The sequence below is a fragment of the Ceratotherium simum genome, chromosome 15, assembly GCF_057802395.1.
Source record: "Ceratotherium simum simum isolate JZ-2026a chromosome 15, ASM5780239v1, whole genome shotgun sequence".
Classification (NCBI taxonomy): domain Eukaryota; kingdom Metazoa; phylum Chordata; class Mammalia; order Perissodactyla; family Rhinocerotidae; genus Ceratotherium; species Ceratotherium simum.
This window is the reverse complement of record NC_141914.1, coordinates 24,418,358-24,441,407: the sequence shown is the minus strand read 5'-3', so window position 1 is coordinate 24,441,407 and position 23,050 is coordinate 24,418,358. Positions and strand designations below refer to the sequence as shown.

General features: G+C 36.5%; 1 protein-coding gene across 4 annotated transcripts in view; it reads right to left on the bottom strand.

Moving 5' to 3' along the window:
- SEC22A (SEC22 homolog A, vesicle trafficking protein) overlaps positions 1–23,050 on the bottom strand; it is a 73,241-nt gene that overhangs the window by 33,539 nt on the left and 16,652 nt on the right. For all 4 annotated transcript variants that reach the window (XM_004424497.3, XM_087439711.1, XM_087439710.1 and 1 more), the window contains 2 exons: positions 22,656–22,819; positions 21,291–21,485 (listed from right to left, as the gene is read on the bottom strand). In XM_004424497.3, the coding sequence (XP_004424554.1) occupies positions 21,291–21,485; positions 22,656–22,819 (359 nt within the window). The remainder of the gene's footprint in view (positions 1–21,290; positions 21,486–22,655; positions 22,820–23,050) is intronic.

Here is a 23,050-nt window from a genome sequence, read left to right as displayed (position 1 = left end):
GGGCCGGTCTTCCTCAGCAAAAAGAGGAGGATTGGCATGGATGTTAGCTCAGGGCTGATCTTCCTCACCAAAAAAAAAAAAAAAAAATTTAAGAAGAATGAAATATCAAGTATCTTTTCTGACCACAACAGTATGAAACTAGAAATCAACTACAAGAAGAAAACTGGAAATGTCACAAATATGTGGAGATTACACAAAACGTTACTGAACAACTATTGGATTAACAAAGAAATCAAAGGAGAAATCAAAAAATGCAGAGACAAATAAAAATGAAAATATGACACACCAAAATCTATGGGATACAGCAAAAAAATCTATGGGTACTAAGAGGGAAGTTTATAGCAATACAGGTGTACCTCAAGAAACACGAAAAGTCTCAAATAAATAATCTGACATTATGCCTAAAGGAACTAAAAAAAAAAAAAGAACAAACGAAGCCTGAAATCAGTAGAAGGAAGGAAATAATGAAAATCAGAGCAGAAAGAAATGAAATAGAGACTAAACAGATAATAGGAAAGATCAATGAAACGAAGAGCTGGTTCTTTGAAAAGATAAACAAAATTGACACACCTTTAGCTAGACTCACTAAGAAAAAAAGAGAGAAGGCTCAAATAAATAAAATCAGAAACAAAAGAGGAGAAATTACAACAGATAGCACAGAAATACAAAGGATTATAATAAAGAATATTATGAAAAGCTACATGCCAACAAATTGGACAATCTAGAAGAAATGGGTAAATTCTTAGAATTATATAACCTTCCAAAAGTAAATCAAGAAGAAATCAATAATATGAATATACCAATCACCAGTAAAGAGATCGAAACTAATCAAAAAACTCCCAAAAAACAAAAGTCCAGGACCAGACGACTTCCCAACGGAATTCTACCAAACATTCAAAGAAGATTTAATACCTATCCTTCTCAAACTCTTCCAAAAAAAACTGAAGAGGAGGGGTCACTTTCTGACTCATTCGATGAGGTCAATATTACCCTGATACAAAAACCAGACAAGCACAACACAAAAAAAGAAAATCACAGGCCAATATTGCTGATGAACATATATGCAAAAATCCTCAACAAAATATTATCAAATCAAATACAACAATACATTAAAAGGATCATACACCATGATCAAGTGGGATTTATTCCAGGGATACAAGGATGGTTCAACATCTGCAAATCAATCAATGTGATACACCACATTAACAAAATGAAGAATAAAAATCACATGATCATCTCAACAGACGCAGAGAAAGTAAAGTATTCAACAAGATTCAGCATCCATTTTGATAAAGATTCTGAATAAAATGAGTACAGAAGGAAAGTACCTCAACATAATAAAGGCCATATATGACAAACCCACAGCCAACATCATACTCAGCAGTGAAACACTAAAAGCTATCTCTCTGAGAACAGGAACAAGACAAGGATGCCCACTTTCAACACTCTTATTCAACATAGTATTGGAAGTCCTAGCTACAGCAATCAGGCAAGAAAAAGAACTAAAAGTGATCCAAATTAGAAAGGAAGAAGTGAAACTGTCACTATTTTCAGATGACATTTTATATATAGAAAACCCTAAAGAACCCACCAAAAAACTATTACAAATAATAAATGAATACAATAAAGTTGTAGGGTACAAAATTAACATAAAAAATTAGTTGCATTTCTATACACTAACAACAAAATAGCAGAAAGGGAAACCAAGAATACAAGCCCATTTACAATCACAATGAAAAGAATAAAATACCCAGGAATAAATTTAACCAAGGAGGTGAAAGACGTGTACACTTAAAACTGTAAAACACTGTTGAAAAAGATTGAAGATGACACAAAGAAATGGAAGGATATTCCATACTCATGGATTGGAAGAATTAACATAGTCAAAATATCCATACTTCCTAAAGCAATCAACAGATTCAGTGCAATCCCTATCAAAATTCCAATGACGTTTTTCACAGAAATAGAACAAAGCAGCGTAAAATTTATGTGGAACAACAAAAGACATCGAACAGCCAAAGCAATCCTGAGGGAAAAAAACAAAGCTGGAGGTATCACACTCCCTGACTTCAACATACATTATAAAGCTATAGTAATCAAAACAGCATGGTACTGGCAGAAAAACAGACACACAGATCAATGGAACTGAATTGAGAGCCCAGAAATAAAACCACACGTCTATGGACAGCTAGTTTTCAACAAAAGAGCCAAGAACATACAATGGAGAAAGGAAAGTCTCTTCAATAAATAGTGTTGGGAAACCTGGACAGCCGCAGGCAAAAGAATGAAAGTAGACCATTATCTTACACCATACACAAAAATTAACTCAAAATGGATTAAAGAATTGAATGTAAGACCTGAAACCATAAAACTCCTAGAAGAAAACAGGTAGTATGCTCTTTGACATCAGTCTCAGCAGTATCTTTTTGAATATCATGTCTCCTCAGGCAAGGGAAACAAAAGAAAAAATAAACAAATGGGACTACATCAAATTAAAAAGCTTCTGCACAACAAAGGAACTATCAACAAAATGAAAAGAAAACCTACCAATTGGGAGGATATTTGCAAATCTTCTATCTGATAAGGGGTTAATATCCAAAATATATAAAGAACTCATACAACTCAACAAGAAAAAAACAAACAACCCGACTGAAAAACGGGCAGAGGATCTGAACAGACATTTTTCCAAAGATATACAATGGCCAACAGGCACATGAAAAGATGTTCAAGATCACTATTTATTAGGGAACTACAAACCAAGACTACAATGAGATATCACCTCACGCCTACCACAATGGCGATTATTAAAAAGACAAGACATAGGGGCCGGCCCAGTCGCATAGCAGTTAAGTTTGCACGCTCTGCTTTGGCCGCCCAGGGTTCGCAGGTTCAGATCCCAGGCACGGACCAACACAGCGCTTGTCTAGCCATGCTGTGGCAGCGTCCCATAAAAGGTAGAGGAAGATGGGCACAGATGTTAGCCCAGGGCCAATCTTTCTCAGCAAAAAGAAGAGGGTTGGCATCAGATGTTAGTTCAGGGCTAATCTTACTCACACACACACACACACACACACAAAAAGATAAGAAATAACAAGTGTTGGAAAGGATGTAAAGAAAAGAGAACCCTCATACACTGCTGGTGAGAATGTAAACTGGTGCAGCCACTATGGAAAACAGTATGGAGATTTCTCGAAAAATTAAAAATAGAACTAGCATATGAATCAGCTATTCCACTTCTGCGTATTTATCCAAAGAACATGAAATCAACAATTCAAAGAGATTTATGCATCCCTATGTTCATCGTAGCACTAGTCACAGTAGCCAAGATGTGGAAGCAATCCAAGTGCCCATCAATGGATGAATTGATAAAGAAGATGTGGTATATACATACAATGGAATACTATTCAGCCATAAAAAAGGATGAAATTTTGCCATTTGCGACAACACAGATGGACCTTGAGGGTGTTATGCTAAGCAAAATAAGTCAGACAGAGAAAGCCAAATATTGTATGATTTCACTCATATGTAAAAGATAAAAAAACAGAAACAATAAACAAACATGTAGACACAGGGAATAGATTGGTGGTTACCGGGGGGGGGGGGCAGTGAAAGGAGTAAAAGGGCAAAAGGGCACATTTGTATGGTGATGGATGGTAATTAGACTTTCAGTGATGAACATGATGTAATCTATACAGAAGTCGAAATATAATGACATACACCTGAAATTTATATAATATTATAAACCAATGTTTCCTCAATAAATAAATTTTTTAAAAATGCACCTAACCTTTGACCTAGCAATTCCACTCCTAATATTTACTCGAGAAATGAAAACATATCACCAAAGACGAATGTTTGTAGTAACTTTATTTACAATAACCAAAAACTAGAAACAAGCTAAAGTCCATCAGCAAGAGAACGAATAAACAAATTGTGGTATGTTCATACAATGACTACTACTCAGCAATAAAAAGGAAGAAACTATGGAGACATGTAACATATATGTATGACATTGTGCTAAGCAAAAGCAGCTCAACACAAGAGTCACACTATATAATTTTGTTATATAGTTCTAGAATAAACAACTAATTTAAAGTGACAAAATCAGAACAGTGGTTGTCTGGAGAGGGGCACAGATTGGGAAGAGACACAAAGGAACCTTCTGGGGAGATGGAAATGTTCTATATTGTGATAGGGGTAGGTATTAGTTATGTTTTTTTATTCTGTATTTTTGATGTTTTGACATCTTGGGGTCTTGCTGACCCTAGAGGACTGCTACTCCCAGGGCTATCCAGTTCCCAGAGACAGCAAACAACTCGCCTGCAAGAGTGCCTTTCATAAGCAAATCCCTAATCCAGAGCCCACACTCCTAACTAGCTCCTCTAAGGGGCTCTCACACCCAGGGCCACTACTCCCCTGCCCAAATCACCCCAGGGTCAGGTATCAAACAACTAAGGACAGCCCTACGTCCCAGAGCCTGCTAAAAGTATTCAAACCAGCCAATCCTAAGGACTGCCTCTCCAGTCCTTCCTGGGGAAATCACAATGAAGGCTCTTGTCCACATTTTCCTCCCACTCCTTTGCCTCCTGACTGACACTGGCACTTCCTCTTCTCTTGGGATCTGTAAGTATAACAAACTATCTTTTCAATGGCAGTCGTCTCCTGATCTGTTGGCCTTTCCATACCTGAATAATAATAAAATCTACATTTTAAAACACAGTGTGGTTTATATAAATGTATTCATTTGTTGAAACCATATAGCAAAGATTTGTGCATTTCAATATGTGCCAATTTCTTTCTGAAAAGAAAGAACCATAGAAATTTCAAGTGGATGAGTGGGGAGTGGCGGAGGTACAGATGAAAAAGAATGGCAAAATGTTGATAAGCTTATTATAGTTGGGTGATGGGTACATAAGGGTTAGCTATACTATTTTGTTTACTTTGTATATGTTTAGAATTCTCCATAATAAAATATTTAAAAAAGAAAACAAAAAAAGTAAAAGTAGGACATAGTATTTAACATATTGACCCCATGATTGGCAGCATAACATTTGCAGATTTCAGAAAATAATAATATGGCAAAGAACGCATTCATGCCAGAATGTGGGGACAGGAATCAAAAGGTTAGAAAGAGAAACAAGTCAAGAAATACAAGAAACAGAAATCAAAAGTAAGATATTGTAATGGACAAAAAGGCCTAAAAAGTAATGTTTATCAAATAACTATTAATCTGATCCCAAAATAAAGTAAATAATTTTATTTAGTAAAAAACAAAACAAGAAAATATATTTTTTTATAGACTACAGAAATATGCAGGCTTAGTCTGGATTAAGAGCAAATTTAGGGGGGAGAAGTCAAGATGGCGGCATAAGCAGACTCTGAATTCACCTCCTCCCATGGACACAGCCAATTTACAACTACTCTTGGAAAAATTACCTGAGACAGAACTGAAAACTGGATAAGAGGAACTCCTGCAACAAGGGACAATCCTAATCAAGGTGGAAGAGGCAGAAACTCCCTTCTGGAGAGAAAAAACGCTGCCTTCACGAGCCGCAGTGCCTCACAGCCGCCCAGGAGCAGCCCAGAGGTACGCAGCCCTCCCTGGAGGAGTGGGGCCCTGAGCCGGGGAGCGCTCCTGCTGTAGGCATTTTGTGGACCCAGCACAATCGAGACGAGTGGCATAATATCTGACTTTGCCTGCTACTAAAACATTGGAAAGTACCCCCAGAAAAGCTGGTTCACAAAGAAATTAAAACCAGTTCTTAAAGGGCCCACATGCAAACTCACCCATTTCAGAAAGCAACCTAAAATCACCAGAAAGAAAGGTGCACAGCCCTTTGGGGAAAATAGACTCACCTGATAGGCTCTGAGTGCATCACAGTGAGAGGTGAGACCTCTCCAGGGACTGGGACATTGGTGGCAGCCACTGTTGTGGCCTGGTGTGGGCGTGCTGACACAGACACCATTGGAGTTCTCCCTGGGGCCTGCTAGCCCAGGGTCTGCCCCACCCACTAGAGCACCAATTTAATCCAGCTCAGCCAGGGCAGGGAGCCCACCCTAGGGACTGGCCGCACCCAACAACAAGCCCTCAGGCAACTTGTGGGCCTGCATAGATTGGTGACTGGATTCTCTGCAGCCTGGCGACTGAGCCCACTTCAGTGGGGCAGGGCGTGCACAAGGAGAGGGTGAAGAGCGTGGGGCGATGGTGGAGTGTGTGGGGCTCCCACCGTGGAGAGATGGGGTCCACTTCAGGAGGTCGGGGCACACACACGGGGCAGGACTGTGTTGACTGTGTGTGTGGACCTGTGGGCGGCAGGGCTTGTCAGCTGCAGAAGACTTGTGCTTCTCAAAGACCCACATAGGGGGTTTGCCCCACCTTCCAAAGCCTGAAACAATTGGGTGCTCTCATGCCTGAGGCCAGCTGCACTCAGCTGCAATCCTCAGAGAGCTGACAAGAGACCTAAAGGCTGGAGACTTACAGCAATTGTAAGCCCCTGAGCCTAACAACCTGCCACACTGGGGGCCTACTCACTTAAAAGAAATACTGCAACACAAATGTGGTATTAGAACTTGCAGCCAACTGTGCTGGGGCTTCCCACACCCAATAAAGAGACTGAAGGGCCCACAACAACTACAAGCAGCTGAGCATTACAACAGCTGGCCAGGAGCATAACTCAGCCTCCCTGGGCACCTACAGGGAGAGAAAACACGCCACAACAGAAGGACACATATAGCCCAAATAGGGGTCACTCCTGGAACATTGAGAACTGAGGGAAACACACTGCATGCCTCCTAAGGCATCACTTATATAAGGTCACCTATCCAAGAGCAGGAGACGTAGCTGACCTACCTAATACACAGACACAAACACAGGGAAAGAGGCAAAATGAGGAGGCAAAGGAATACATTTCAAGTAAGGGAACAGGACAAAACCCCAGAAAAGGAACTAAGTGAAACAGAAATGAGCAACCTATCTGACAGAGAGTTCAAACAAAGAGTGTTAAGGATGCTCACTGATCTGGGGAGAAGAATAGATGAAATCAGTGAGAATGTCAACAAAGAAATGGAAGATATAAAAAAGAACCAATCAGAAATGAAGAATACAATACTGCAAATGAAAAATTCACTAGAGGGACTCAAAAGCAGAGTAGAGGATACAGAAGAACGGATCTGCGAGCTGGACAAAAGACTAGAAGAAATTACCCAAGCTGAACAGGTAAAATAAAAAAGAATTAAAAAGAGTGAGGACAGTCTAAGGGACCTCTGGGACAACATCGAGCACACTAATATCCGTGTTATAGGTGTCCCAGAAGGAGAAGAGCGAGACAAAGGGGCAGAGAATCTATTTGATGAAATAATAGATGAAAACTTCCCTAACCTAAGAAAGGAAACAGACATCCAGGTACAGGAAGCACAGAGAGCACCAAACAAGATAAACCCAAAGAGGCCCACACCAAGACACATCATAATCAAAATGTCCAGAATTACAGATAAAGAGAGAATCCTAAAAGCCGCAAGAGAAAGACAAGTTACATACAAAGGAAACCCCATAAGGCTATCAGCTGACTTCTCAGCAGAAACCTTACAGGCTAGAAGAGAGTGGCACAATATATTTAAAGTGCTAAAAGGAAAAAACTTACAGCCAAGAATACTCTACCCGGCAAGGTTATCATTCAAAATGGAAGGAGAGAGGAAGTTTCCCAGACAAGCAAAAATTAAAGGAGTTTGTCACCAAGAAACCAGTGCTATAAGAAATGTTAAAGGGACTGATTTTAGGGGGAAAGAGAAGACCACAAATAGGAAAAATTATCTATTTCCATGATAAGAGGGTAATGGATACAAAAGCACAAAAAAGAGGTTAGATATGATATCAAAAACATAAAATGAGGGAGGAGGGGAGTTAAAGAGTAGAGCTTTCAGACAGAGGTCAAACTAAAGACCATCAATTCTGTACAGAGGACTACTAAAACACTGAGGAAAAAAAAGTTAAAAAATGGCAGTAAGTACATACTTATCAATAGCTACTTTAAACATCAATGGACTAAATGCTCCAATTAAAAGGCACAGGGTGGCTGACTGGATAAAAAAACAAAACCCATATATATGCTGCATACAAGAGACGTACCTCAGACCTAAAGACATTCACAAACTGAAAGTGAAGGGAGGGAAAAAGATACTCCACGCAAACGGCAATGAAAAGAAAGCTGGGGTAGCAATATTCCTATCAGACAAAACAGACTTTAAAACAAAAACTGTAAAAAGAGACAAAGAAGGGCATTACATAACGATCAAGGGAACAATCCGACTTGTAAATATCTACGCACCCAACATAGCAGCACCTAAATATATAAAGCAATTATTAACAGACATAAAAAGAGAAAAAGACAGTAACACAATAATAGTAGGGGACTTTAACACTCCACTTACACCAATGGATAGAACATCCAAACAGAAGATCAATAAGGAAACATTGGCGTTAAATGACACACTAGAACAGACTGACCTAGTAGATATATACAGAGCATTCCATCCAAAAACCAAAGAATACACGTTCTTTTCAAATGCATGTGGAACATTCTCCAGGATTGATCACATATTAGACCACAGAACAAGTCTACATAAATTTAAGAAGACTGAAATAATACCAAGTATCTTTTCTGACCACAATGGTATGAAACTAGAAATTAACTACAGGAAGAAAATCAGAAAAGCCACAAATATGTGGAGATTAAACAAAATGCTACTGAACAACAACTGGGTCAACGAAGAAATCAAAGGAGAAATCAAAAAATACCTGGAGACAAATGAAAATGAAAATACGACATGCCAGAATTTATGGGATACAGCAAAAGCTGTTCTAAGAGGGAAGTTTATAGCAATACAGGCCTAGCTCAACAAACAAGAAAAATCTCAAATAAACGATCTAATAATGCACCTAAAGGAACTGGAAAAACAGAACAAACAAAGCCCAAAATCAGTAGAAGAAGGGAAATAATAAAAATCAGAGCAGAAATAAATGAAATAGAGACTTAAAAAAAACAGGAAAAGTTAATAAAATCAAGAGCTGGTTCTTTGAAAAGATAAACAAAATTGATAAACCTTTAGCTAGACTCACCAAGAAAAAAAGAGAGAAGGCTCAAATAAGTAAAATCAGAAATGAAAGAGGAGAAATTACAACAGACACCTCAGAAATATAAAAGATTATAAGAGAATACTATGAAAAGCTACATGCCAACCAATTCGACAATCTGGAAGAAATGGATAAATTCTTAGAATCATACAACCTTCCAAAACTGGATCAAGAAGAAATAGAGAATTTGAATAGACCAATCACCAGTAAGGAGATTGAAACAGTAATCAAAAACCTCCCCAAAAATAAAAGTCCAGGACCAGACGGCTTCCCTGGTGAATTCTACCAAACATTCAAAGAAGTCTTAATACCTATCCTTCTCAAACTCTTCCAAAAAATTGAGGAGGTGGGGAAGCTCCCTAATTCATTCTACGAAGCCGACATTACCCTGATACCAAAACCAGACAAGGACAACACAAAAAAAGAAAATTACAGGCCAATATCACTGACAAACATCGACTCAAAAATCCACAACAAAATGCAACAAATGCATACAATACATTAAAAAGATTATACACCATGATCAAGTGGGATTTATTCCAGGTATGCAGGGATGGTTCAACATTCGCAAATCAATCAACGTAATACACCACATTAATAAAATAAAGAATAAAAATCACATGATCATCTCAATAGATGCAGAGAAAGCATTTGACAAGATACAGCATCCATTTATGATAAAAACTCTGAATAAAATGGGTATAGAAGGAAAGTACCTCAACATAATAAAGGCCATATATGACAAACCCACAGCTAACATCATCCTCAATGGTGAAAAACTGAAAGCTATCCCTCTAAGAACAGGAATCAGATAAGGATGCCCACTCTCACTACTCCTATTTAACATAGTACTGGAAGTCCTAGCCAGAGCAATCAGGCAAGAAAAAGAAACAAAAGGGATCCAAATTGGAAAGGAAGAAGTGAAACTCTCACTATTTGCAGATGACATGATTTTATATATAGAAAACCCTAAAGAACCCATCAAAAAACTTTTAGAAGTAATAAACGAATATGGTAAAGCTGCAGGATACAAAATCAACATACAAAAATCAGTTGCATTTCTATACACTAACAACGAAGTAGCAGAAAGAGAAATTAAGAATACAATCCCATTTACAATTGCAACAAAAAGAATAAAATACCTAGGAATAAACTTAACCAAAGAGGTGAAAGATCTGTACACCGAAAACTATAAAACATTGCTGAAAGAAATTGAAGATGACACAAAGAAATGGAAAGATATTCCGTGCTCTTGGATTGGAAGAATTAACATAGTTAAGACGTCCATACTTCCTAAAGCAATCTATAGATTCAATGCAATCTCTATCAAAGTTCCAACAACGTTTTTCACAGAAATAGAACAAAGAATCCCAAAATTTACATGGAACAACAAAAGACCCCGAATAGCTAAAGGAATTCTGAGAAAAAAGAACAAAGCTGGAAGTATCACATTCCCTGGTTTCAAAATATACTGCAAAGCTATAGTAACCAAAACAGCATGGTACTGGCACAAAAACAGACACACAGATCAATGGAATAGAATCGAAAGCCCAGAAATAAACCCACACATCTATGGACAGCTAATCTTTGACAAAGGAGCCAAGAACATACAATGGAGAAAAGAAAGTCTCTTCAACAAATGGTGTTGGGAAAACTGGACAGCCACATGCAAAAAAATGAAAGTAGACCCTTACCTTACACCATACACAAAAATTAACTCCAAATGGATTAAAGACTTGAATGTAAGACCTGAAACTATGAAACTTCTAGAAGAAAACATAGGCAGTATGCTCTTTGACATCGGTCTTAGCAACATATTTTCAATCACCATGTCTGACCGGGAAAGAAAAACAACAGAAAAAATAAACAAATGGGACTACATCAAACTAAAAAGCTTCTGCACAGCAAAGGAAACCATCAACAAAACGAAAAGACAACCTAACAATTGGGAGAAGATATTTGCAAACCATACATCTGATAAGGGCTTAATCTCCAAAATATATAAAGAATTCATGCATCTCAACAACAAAAAAACTTAACAACCCAATTAAAAAATGGGCAAAAGACCTGAACAGACATTTCTCCAAAGAAGATATACAGAAGGCACATGAAAAGATGTTCAACATCATTAACTATCAGGGAAATGCAAATCAAAACTACAATGAGATATCACCTCATGCCTGTCAGAATGGCTATAATTAACAAGACAGGAAACAACAAGTGTTGGAGAGGATGTGGAGAGAAGGGAACTCTCATACACTGCTGGTGGGAGTGCAAACTGGTGCAGCCACTATGGAAAACAGTATGGAGATTCCTCAAAAAATTAAGGATAGAACTACCATATGATCCAGCTATTCCACTGCTGGGTATTTATCCAAAGAACTTGAAAACACCAATGCGTAAAGATACATGCACCCCTGTGTTCACTGCAGCGTTATTCACAATAGCCAAGACTTGGAAGCAACCTAAGTGCCCATCAAGGGACGAATGGATAAGGAAGATGTGGTATATATACACAATGGAATACTACTCAGCCATAAGAAACGATGAAATCCAGCCACTTGTGACAACATGGATGGACATTGAGGGTATTATGCAAAGTGAAATAAGTCAGAGGGAGAAGGTCAAATACTGTATGATCTCACTCATTAAGTAGTAGATAATAACAACAACAAACACACACACAGAGACAGACATTGGATTGGTGGTTACCAGAGGGGAAGGGGGGAAGGGAGGAAGGCAAAAGGGATAATTCGGCACATGTGTGTGGTGATGGGTTGTAATTAGTATTTGGGTGGTGAACATGATGTAATCTATGCAGAAATAGAAGTATAATGATGTACACCTGAAATTTATACAATGTTATAAACCAATGTCACTGCAATAAACAAAAATTTTTTTAAAAAAAGCAAATTTAAAGTTAATATTAAAATAAGTTCTAGTTGTGAATTACTTTAAAAACTTCTCTTTCTCAAACCTTTTCTTTCTCTCTCTTTCTCTCTTCTCTTTCTTGAAACAATAACAAATCCCAGATTCTCCCCATTTTCCAAGTGTCTGCTGTTTGGTGATGCAGGCTACCACTGCAGTCTACAGGCAAGAGTGGGGACTTACGGAAGTACATGGAGTTTCTAACAGAGCCTGCTTCCTGATAGGTCAAGTTGGACCCCTAGCCCAAATTAAGATTATTCTCCCAGATCCTGAATGTGTATATTAATGGACAGTTTTTCTTAGCAACGTTGACTGCCAAACCTACGCAATTAGAACTACTGGAGAAGGAAAGGCCAATAGAAGTCTTGGAGCTCCCCAAATATCATCAAAATATTAATCCCTAGGGTAACTGCAGAGATCAGTGCTACCATCCAAGGCTTAAAAGATGCATGGACGGTGATTCCTATTACACGCCCATTTAACTCTCCAGTTTAAGTCTCCAAAATGGGTGCCTCTTGGAGGATGACAATAGATTACTATCGGTTCCAAGTGCACATGCTTTTCCAGATGCAGTCCTCTTATGGAATAAATCAGGTACTAATTTGTTAACACTTTTTCCTATATGCTAATAAACAGAGAAAATCAGAAGCATTTTGCTTTTACCTGATAGAGACATCAGCACATTTACCATAAGACCGCTAGGTTATATCAACTCTGTGGCAGAGATTAGTCTATAGCAGGGGTTGCCAAACTATGACCCACAGGCCAAATCCAGCCCATCGCCTATTTTTGTAAATGAAGTTTTACTGCAACACAGCCTCACCTATTCTTTTACATATTGTCTCTGGTTGTTTTCATGCTACACCAGCAGAGTTGAGTAGCTGCAAGAGAGACCATATGGACTGTAAAACCTACATATTTACTATCTGGCCCTTTACAGGAAAAGTTTGCTGACTCTTGGCCTACAAAGATCTAATATATTGACACTCCAGAGAACATTATAGTGATCCACCTTTTTCTTTTTTTTTTTAGTGATCCACTTTATTGATGACCTTATACTGATGGGACCTGAAGAAAAGATAGTATATGCCTTAGGTTAGATGTCTTGGGATGATACATGTATGCCAGAGAGTGGAAAATAACTACAAAATTATAGGACCTACCACCTCAGTCAAGTTTCTGGTGGTAAAGGTCTAGAGCCTGTTAGTAAAGACCAAGTTGATGCACCTTTCAACCCACACCACTAAGAAAAGATACACTGCTCGGTATGCCTTTCTACATTTCAAAAGCAACACTGCTAGATTTGGGTACACTGCTCCAACATAAACATACTTTGAAGCTTATGAGGCTATTTCTTCTAGGAAAGATATTTGTTTGCTTCTGCTAGGATCTTTGAAGCATAGCACTCTGGAATCAGCTCAATCCAATTTTAGAGACCAATGATTCAAAACTAAGCTGCAGTCCCAATAAAAGCCTGTCTACTTCATAATTCTGTCTACCCATATTCCTAGGGTGCAGACACTCAAGGTCCTAACCCAAAGCTAGGGGGTTGCTCATGAGGTTCACCACCCTGGTGCTCTCTAATTCTTGTCTCCGTAGTGTCGAGCTGCTGTCAGCTGTTCCCTCCAGAATTGGTAAAAGCCTCAAGGGAAAAGTAGCTCCAAACATTGGGCTCATTTCCCTGGGCCTGCATCCTCCTGTTTCCTGGTAATTCTTAACAATCTTGTTGGATCTCCAAAGACTTCAGGAAGACTATATTTTAGATTAAATTCCACATTATATTAGATCTATATAGTCTCTAGAAAATATACATTCCATTTAGCTTTTCTACACATACTGAGTGAGACTATTGGTCTGAAATACCTACTCCATCACTATTGGAAGTGCAAGTCTTTAAAGTAATAACCCTCTTGTTTATTACTGATTTTTAAAATTGAAATATAATCCACACACAATAAAATTCATCCTTTTAAAGTGTACAATTCAGAAGTTTTTATTACATTCACAGTTGTGCAACCATCATCATTATCTAATTCCACAACATTTTCATCACCCCAAAAAGAAACCTCATAACCATTAGTAGTAGTCAGTTTCCCTCCAACTCCTGTCAACCACTAATCTGCTTTCTATCTCTATGGATTTGCCTCTTCTGGACATTTTGTATAAATAAAATTATACATATATACCCTTTTGTATTTGGCTTCTTTCACTTAGCATAATGCTTTTAAGGTTCTTCCATGCTGTACTATGTATCAATACTTCATTCCTTTTTTATTGCTTAATCATATTCCATTGCATGGATATACCATTTTTGTGTACTCATTTGTCAGTTAATGAACATCTGGATTATTTCCACTTCTTAGCTGCTATGAACATTTATGTACACATTTTTGTGGTCATATGGTAACTCTATGCTTACCTTTTTGAAAAACTTCCAAACTACTTTCCAAAGCAGCTGCATCATTTTACAACCCTACCAGCAATATATGAGGGTTCCATTTTCTCCACATCCTTGCTAACACTTGCTTTTGTCTGTATTTTTTATTATAGCCATCCTAGTGGGTGTGAAGTGGCATCTCCTTATCATTTTGCTTTTCATTTAGCTAATGACTAATAATGTTGAGCATCTCTGTATGTGCTAATTAGCCAGTTGCACATTTTCTTGTAGGAATGCCTATTCAAATCCTTCCCCCCCCCTTTTTTTTTTTGGTGAGGAAGATTAGCCCTGAGCTCACCTCTGTTGCCAATCCTCCTTTTTTTCCTGAGGAAGATTGGCCCTGGCCTAACATCTGTGCCCATCTCCCTCTATTTTATACACAGTACACCATCACAGCATGGCTTGATAAGCAGTGCACAGGTCTGTGCCTGGGATCTGAACCTGCAAACCTTAGGCTGCTGAAGTGGAGCCCCCGAACTTAACCACTACGCCACTGGCCAGCCCCCCTCTCCCCATTTTTAAAATGGATTATTGTCTTTTTATTTTTGAGTTGTGTTATTTATATATTCTGGATACAAGTCTGTTAGAAGATATATGATTTGCAAATATTTTTCCATGTCTATGGATTGTCTTTTTAATTTCTTGATAGTGTCTTTTAAGAATAACAAATTTTAATTTTGATGAAGTCCACCCTAATTTTTTCTTTTTTCACTGTGCTTTTGGTGTCAAATCTAAAAAACCATTGCCTGATACAAAGTTACAAAAATTCACACTTATGTTTTCTTCTAAGAGCTTTACAGTGCCAGCTGTTAAATTTAGGTCTTTGATCCACTTTAAGTTAGTTTTTATATATTTTGTCAGGTAGAGGTCCAACTTCATTCTTTTGCTTGTGGATATCCACTTGTTCCAGTATCATTTGTTAAAAAGACTGTTCTTTCACCATTCTCTTGGCATCCTTGTGATAAATGAATTGACTATAATGGAAGGGTTTATTTCTATACTCTCAATTCTATTCTGTTGATCTATATGTCTATCCTCAAACTAGAACTACATAATCTTGATTATGATCACCTAGCTTGGTAGTAAGTTTGGAAGTATGAATCCTCCAACTTTGTTCTTTTTTAAGATTATTTTGGCTATTCTTGGTCCCTTGCATTTCCACATGAATTTTAGGATCAGCTTGTCAATTTCTGCAAAAAATACAGCTGGAATTTTCATAGAGATTGCATTGAATCTGTACATCCATTTGAGGAGTACAGCCATCACAACAATATTGTCTTCTAATCCGTGAACATGGGACTACTTTCTATTAATTTATGTCGTCTTTAATTTCTTCCTATGTTTTGTAGTTTTCAGTGTATGGGATCTTCTTTCTTTTTAATTGCAAACAACACAAAGTCTAATCTTTCTTGTTTTGGCCAGTAGGTGCTAGGGTTTTCTTAATTTTCAGATTGTTCACAGAATATAAAACACAGCTGATTTATGTATATTAATTTCGTATTCTACAACCTTGTTAAACTCATTTATTAGCTCTAACAGTTTTTAGTGGATTCCTTAGGATTTTCTATACACAAGATCATGTCATATGTGAATAGAGTTATTTCATTTCTTCCTTTGCACTCTGGATGCCCTTTTTTTCTTCTCCCTGCTTAACTGCCCTATGCCCTGTCCAGTACAATGTTGAACAGAAGTAGCGAGAACAGACATCCTTGTCTTGTTCCTAATCTTAGGGGAAAGCATCTAGTCTTTCACCATTAAGTATGATGTTAGTTGTGGTTTTTTTGTAGATGTCCTTTATCAGGTTGAGGAAGTTCCTTTCTATTTCTAGTTTTTTGAGTGTTTTTATCACGAAAAGCTCAATAGATGAAAGGTTTCTTCATCTATTGAGATGATCACATGGTTTTTTATTCTTATTCTATTGATATCGTCTATTACATTAATTGATTTTCAGATGTTAAACCAACTTTGCATTCTGGGATAAATCTCACTTGGTCATGGTGTATAATTATTTTTATATTGGGCTGGATTTGGTTTGCTAGTATATTGTTGAGGATTTTAATGTCCATACTCATAAGCAATATTGGTCTGTACTTTTCTTGTCTTGTAATGTCTTTATTGGGTTTTGGTATAGGACAGTTATCCCAGTTTTGGCTAGGATAATACTGGCCTCAGAGAATTAGTTAAAAAGTGTTTCCTCTCTTCTATTTTTGGAACAGTTTGTAAAGAATTGGCTAATTCTTTAACGTTTGGTAAAATTCACCAATGAAGCCATTTGGGCCTGGGGTTTTCTTTGTGAGTGTTTTTTTTAAATTACTAATTCAATCTCTATACTTGTTACAGGTCTATTCAGATTATCTATTTTTTCTTGAGTCAGTTTCAGTAGTTTGTGTCTTTCTAGGAATTATTCCATTTCATCAAAGTTGTCTAATTCATTGGCATACAACTGTTCATAGTTTTCCTTTAAAATCCTTTTTTTCTGTAAGGTCAGTAAAAATGTCCCCTCTTTCATTTCTGATTCTAGTAATTTCTCTTTTTTTCTTGGTCAATCTAGCTAAAGGTTTGTCAATTTTGTTAATCTTTTCAAAGAACTAGTTGTTAGTTTCAATGATTTTTCTCTATTGTTTTCCTATTTTCTATTTGATTTTCATTTATTTCTGCCCTAATCTTTATTATTTCCTTCCTCCTGCTTGTTTAGGTTTAATGTGCTTTTCTTTCTCCTGTTTCTTTAGGTGGAGGAAAGTTAAGTTATTCATTTGAGATCTTTCTTCTTTTTTTTTTTGTGAAGAAGCTTGGCCATGAGCTAACACCTGTGCCAATCTTCCTCTATTTTGTATATGGGATGCCTTCACAGCATGGCTTGATGAGTGGTGCATCGGTCTGTGCCTGGAATCCGAACCTGTGAACCCCGGGCTGCTGAAGCAGAACATGTGAACTTAACCACTATGCCACGGGGGTGGCCCTTTCTTTTTAAATACAGTTAAAAAATTAAATATATTTAATTTTTAAATACATTTATACCTATAAATTTTTCTCTAAGCACAGTTTAGCTGCACCTCATAAGTTTTGATATGTTGTATCTTTATCTTCATTCATCTCAAAGTATAAATTCTCCTTCTGATTTTTTCTTTGACCCATTCATTATTTAGGAGTGTACTGTTTAATTTCCACATATTTGTGAGTTTCCAAAATTTCTGTTATTAGTTTCTAATTTCATTTCACTGTGGTTACAGAATTTACTTTGTATTACTTCTATTCTTTTAAATTTATGAAGTGTTTTTCTTTTTTATGGCTTAGCATAAGATCTATCCTGGACAATGTTCCACATGCACTTGAGAAAATGTATTTTCTGTTGTTGGAGTGTTCTATAGATGTTTGTTAGATCTAGTTGGCTTACGGTGTTGTTCAGATCTTCTATTTCCTTGTTTATCTTCTGCCTAGGTCTATCCATTATTGGAAGTTAGGTTTCAAGTCTTCAACTATTACTGTTTAATTTTCTATTTCTCCCTTCATTTATGGAAGGTTTTGCTTCATGTATTTTGGGGCTCTGTCATTAAATGTATATATGTTTATAATTGTTATACCTTAATAGATTGACTCTTTTATCATTATAAATGCCCTTCTTTGTCTCTAATAGCAATTTTTGCCTTAAAGTCCATTTTGTCTGATATCAGAATAGTCATTCCAGCTCTCTTTTGCCTGATGTTTGCATTATATATCTTTTTTTTTTTTTTTTTGGTGAGGAAGACTGGCCATGAGCTAACGTCCATTGCCAATCTTCCTCTTTTTTTGCTGAGCAAGATTGCCCCTGAGCTAACATCTGTGCCCATCTTCCTCCATTTTGTATGTGGAATGCTGCCACAGCATGGCTTGATGAGCAATATGCAGACCCACACCCAGGATCCAGATCTGTGAACCCTGGACCACCGAAGTGGAACACGTGAACTTAACCACTATGCCAGGCCAGCCCCTTTATATCTTTTCTTTTCCTTTTCCTTTCAATCCATTTGTATCTTTGGGGTTTTTTTTTGTTTTTTAATCTACTCTTACAATCTCTGACTTTTGATTGGAATGTTTCAACCATTCACATTTTTAAAACCCATTCATATATAGCGTTATTATTGCTAAGTGGATTTACATCTGCCATTTTACTTACTTCTATATGTCTCATGCCTTTTTTTGCTCTATTCCTCCTTTATTACTATCATTTGCATTAAGTGAATATTTTATAGTGCAGCATTTTAATTTAAGACTTTCACTATTTTTTTAGTTTTTTGCTTAGCGGTTGCTCTAGGACTTACCACACACATCTTATCAGAAACAGTTTCAGATTTATACTAACTTAATTCCAGTGAGCTATAGAAATATTACTCCTATATCACTCTATTCCCTTTCTCCCCTTTTTGTGGTGTCGTTGTTACACATATTACATTTATGAATGTTACAAACCCAAAAATACATTGTTATAACTGTTACTTTACATAATTTTATGTCTTTTAAAGAAGCTAAGAGAAGAAAGAACAGAAACTATATTTTTATAGCTTTTGTTGATATTAATTTGTATCATTTCTGGCTTTCTTCATTTGTATCTGTGGATTCAAACTACCATCTGGAGTCGTTTCCTTAGCCCAATGCAGCTTTGCTCCCATCCACCTCCTTTGTGCTGTTATTAGAAAATATATTACATTTCTCTATGTTACAGGCCAACAATACATTATATACATTGTTTTGTATGATTGCTTTTTAAGTCAGTTAACAGAAAAGAGATGAAGAAAAACACATTTTTACTGTCTTTCATAATTACTTTTACCACTGCTCTTTGATTTTTTTGATGTGGATTCAAATTACTGTCTGGGTCACCTGCTTTCAGCCTAAAGAACTTCTTTTAGTATTTCTTGTGAGTCTACTAGCAACAAATTCTCTCATTTTCTGCTATCTGCATATGTCTTTATTTCACCTTCATTTTTGAAAGATAGCTTTGCTGGATATAGGATTCTTCATTGACAATTTTTTTTCCCCCTCAGGCATTTTGAACATGTTATCCCACTGCCTTCTAGTCTCCATTGTTTCTATTGAAAAGTCAGCTGTTAATCTTATTGGAGTTCCCTTGCAAGTTCCCTTGTTTTTCTCTTGCTGCTTTCAAGATTTTTCTCCTTGTCTTTGTCTTTCAACATTTTTAATAGGATTCATCTATTTGTGGATCTCTTATATGTATCCTATTTGGAGTTCATTGAGCTTCTGGAGGAGTAGATTAATGTTTTCGAGTAAATTTGGCAACTTTTTAGCCATTATTTCTTCAAATACTTTTTCTGCTCCTTTCTCTTCTCTCCTCTGGTTCTCCCATCACATGTATGTTGATATGTTTAATGGCATCCCACACTTTTCTGAGGTTCTGTTCATTTTTTTTCATTCTCTTTTCTCTCTGCTCTCTGCACTACATAATCTCTATTGATCTGTCTTCAAGTTTACTAACTTTTTTTCCTGCCAATTCAAATCTACTGTTGATCCCAACTAATAAATTTTTCATTTCAGTTGTATTTTTCAATTCCAGAATTTCCATTTGGTTCTTTTTCTTTATAATTTCTATCTCTTTATTGATATTGTCTATTTGATGTGACATCATCATCATACCTTCCTTACTTCTTTAATCATGGTTTCCTTTAGTTCTTTGAACATAATTATAATGGCTCCTTTGAAGTCTTTGTCTGTTAAATTTGACATCTGGTCACTCTCACAGGCAGTTTCTATTGCCTGTTTTTCTGCTAGTATATGGATTATACTTTCCTTTTCCTCTGCATGTCTTGTAATTTTTTGTTGGAAACTGGACATTTTAAATAACATATTTTAACAACTCTGAGTATTGGTCTACCTCCTCTCCCCCAAGACTTGTTATTGTTATTTGCTTCTTTACTTGTTTCCTGACTGACTGGATTATTTTAGTGAAATCTGCTTCCTCCTTTCTCCCATAATTTGTATTAATCAAACCAAATATAAAGTGTTGTATTCAGTCCTGAATGCCACATTTGAAGAATACTAACAAACTAAAGCATATACAGAAGAAGCTTCCAGGGCAGGGAGGGTTTCAAAATGCCATAGACAAAAAGGCTAAGGGAACTGAGGATATTTTATATAAAATTGATCAGACTAATAGGATAGAAAGGACACAGAGTTTCTGGCTTCAAAGCCTGAAATGCTATTCTGGTACAGTTGAAGAGAGGGAGGAAGAGGTCACAGAACTTAGACAAACAGGTAGACATTACAGGGAACTCAAATATATAAGGAAAAATTTTTTAAACAAGCAATTCAACAATGATATATGCTACTTTATAAAATACTGAGGTTTCCATTTTTAAGCAGAAGTTTTCAACCTGTCACAACTGTTGACGACAGTATCCCTTCTTCGGGAGGAGACGTTTGATTAGATGATCACATTTTCTGTGACAGTCAAGAAGCCTGGCCTTGAATGTAGCCATTTTGACATAATGCAAAACACTTTATATGCCTATAAACATATATTACAAATAAACTATTATTCATTTCTAGAAAAATGTTTACAAAGCAATGTTTCTTAAATGTTTCACTAGCAAAGAGTTTCTCTGAGACTGCCGTTTAAAAGATTTTCCTGATTAGTCACATATCTGGTAGATCACTGCATAAACTATTGGGACAAAGGATCACTTTGAACTTCTTCTCTCATGCACTTCCTTCAAAATATTAGAATAAAGTAATTCATTTTCAAGAGTTCCTCAGTTCTTACAAAAGACTTTTTTAATGAAATAATTGAGATCCAGAACTCACCAGAAGAAATCTTACCAGCCCCTTTATAGTCAACAGAAAATGCAGATGTGACTCCATTGGCTGACCCAAGTTCACACATGGAAATTTGATAAGGGGGTCTCAGCTTGATTTCCGTCTGCATGTCAGACAGATTTATCTTTGTTGAAAGAGACCTGGGATTATTATATCGCTGCTTGGTCCTCTGAATGAAGTTATCTATGTAAAATAAAAAAAATTTCCTTACAGTCATTTGTTAATTAAATCATTTGAGAGTGTGATGTTTATGGACAGCAAATTTTTCAGATCAACAGTTTACTTTGTTATCCAAAACTGCTCAATTTGTCATAGAATGTTCTAATGTTATTTGTGTTTAATGGTTAATATACCATGGAGTCATCAGTTTTTCACTCTAGAAGTTATACTCCAGAAATTCGTAATTGTAAATAAACTGAAGATTTAACACTACATGACTGTGGAAATATTTTCATGATTATATCCATTACAAGGAATTGCTTTGAACTTCTCCAAAAAAACAAAAACAGCTTTCTTTAACTTTAAACCAAAGTCTTAATTTTTATGGGTATTCATATCTCATATAATATTAAGTCTGTCTTATTTACCAGTTGTAATTACATAAGAACATACACTGTAAATTGCTTGTTCTTATAAACCTGCTTTCTTATTTACTGCTTACACCATTAGAATATATATTTTAAAGAATGTAATGAAATCAATAAAAGACATTTCCTAAATATCTTCCAAGATCTTTCCTAAATAGCTTCCAATTTTATTTTCACTATTTACCACTTGGTTTTACTTTTTTTCTTTCCTTCTACATCAGGAATCAAGCAAACTAATGCCCACGGGCTAAATCTAGCCTGTTGCTTTTGTAAATAAAGTTTTATTAGAACATAACTATACTCATTCATTTACGTATTGCCTAAGGCTGCTTTCAAGCTACAATGGCAGGACTGAGTAGTTGTGACAGAGACCATATGGTCCTTAAAGCCTAAAATATCTATTATCTGGTCCTTTCCAGCAAATGTTTGCTAACCTCTGTTCTACATTAAGCAGACTATAAAAGATTACCACATAAACACAAAACTCTGAATCTGGCTTATAAATTTCTCTTGAGAAATTGTCCTCCAGGATTAATTCTTTGGGCCAATAATCACAATCCCCTCCGCAGCTCAAACACAATTTTTTCTAACAGGCATCTAAATGAAGAAGTTACCATAATTTATAGGCCATTTGTCAAATTACTCTATCAAAAGCAAGGTAGCAGACTTTTCTGAGTTTTCCCTCTGCCTGTCAGTATTAGACAAAAAATTGCTTACAACTGGATGGAGACACGATAATAAAAAGGAAAAAAAATCAGGGCCTTACCAAATTCAATGAAACAGTATGGTCTGACAGCAGTATTTGTCTTCATCATGTTATAAGTAGTAATGAACTCCTTCTGAAGCTCATCCAGGAAAGAGAAGGCCAGAACATTTGGGTAATTTTCAGTGCACAACATCATGTAGCTCACTCCCAGAGAGCTAATAAAACTACAGAGTAAAAAACATCAGTTTTAAAATTTCAAATTAAATAAAGGTAATTTGTTGCTTCACAAGACTGGTTCTATACACCACAAACTGCTGCTATAATGGCAATGAAGATATTAACATTTATTATACATTCTAGCAAAAAAATTTAAAAAACCAAAATATAATACTATTTTCAGTTGCAGTTTAAAAATAGTAGACAAAAAATGGAATGGTACTACAGAGGGACACACA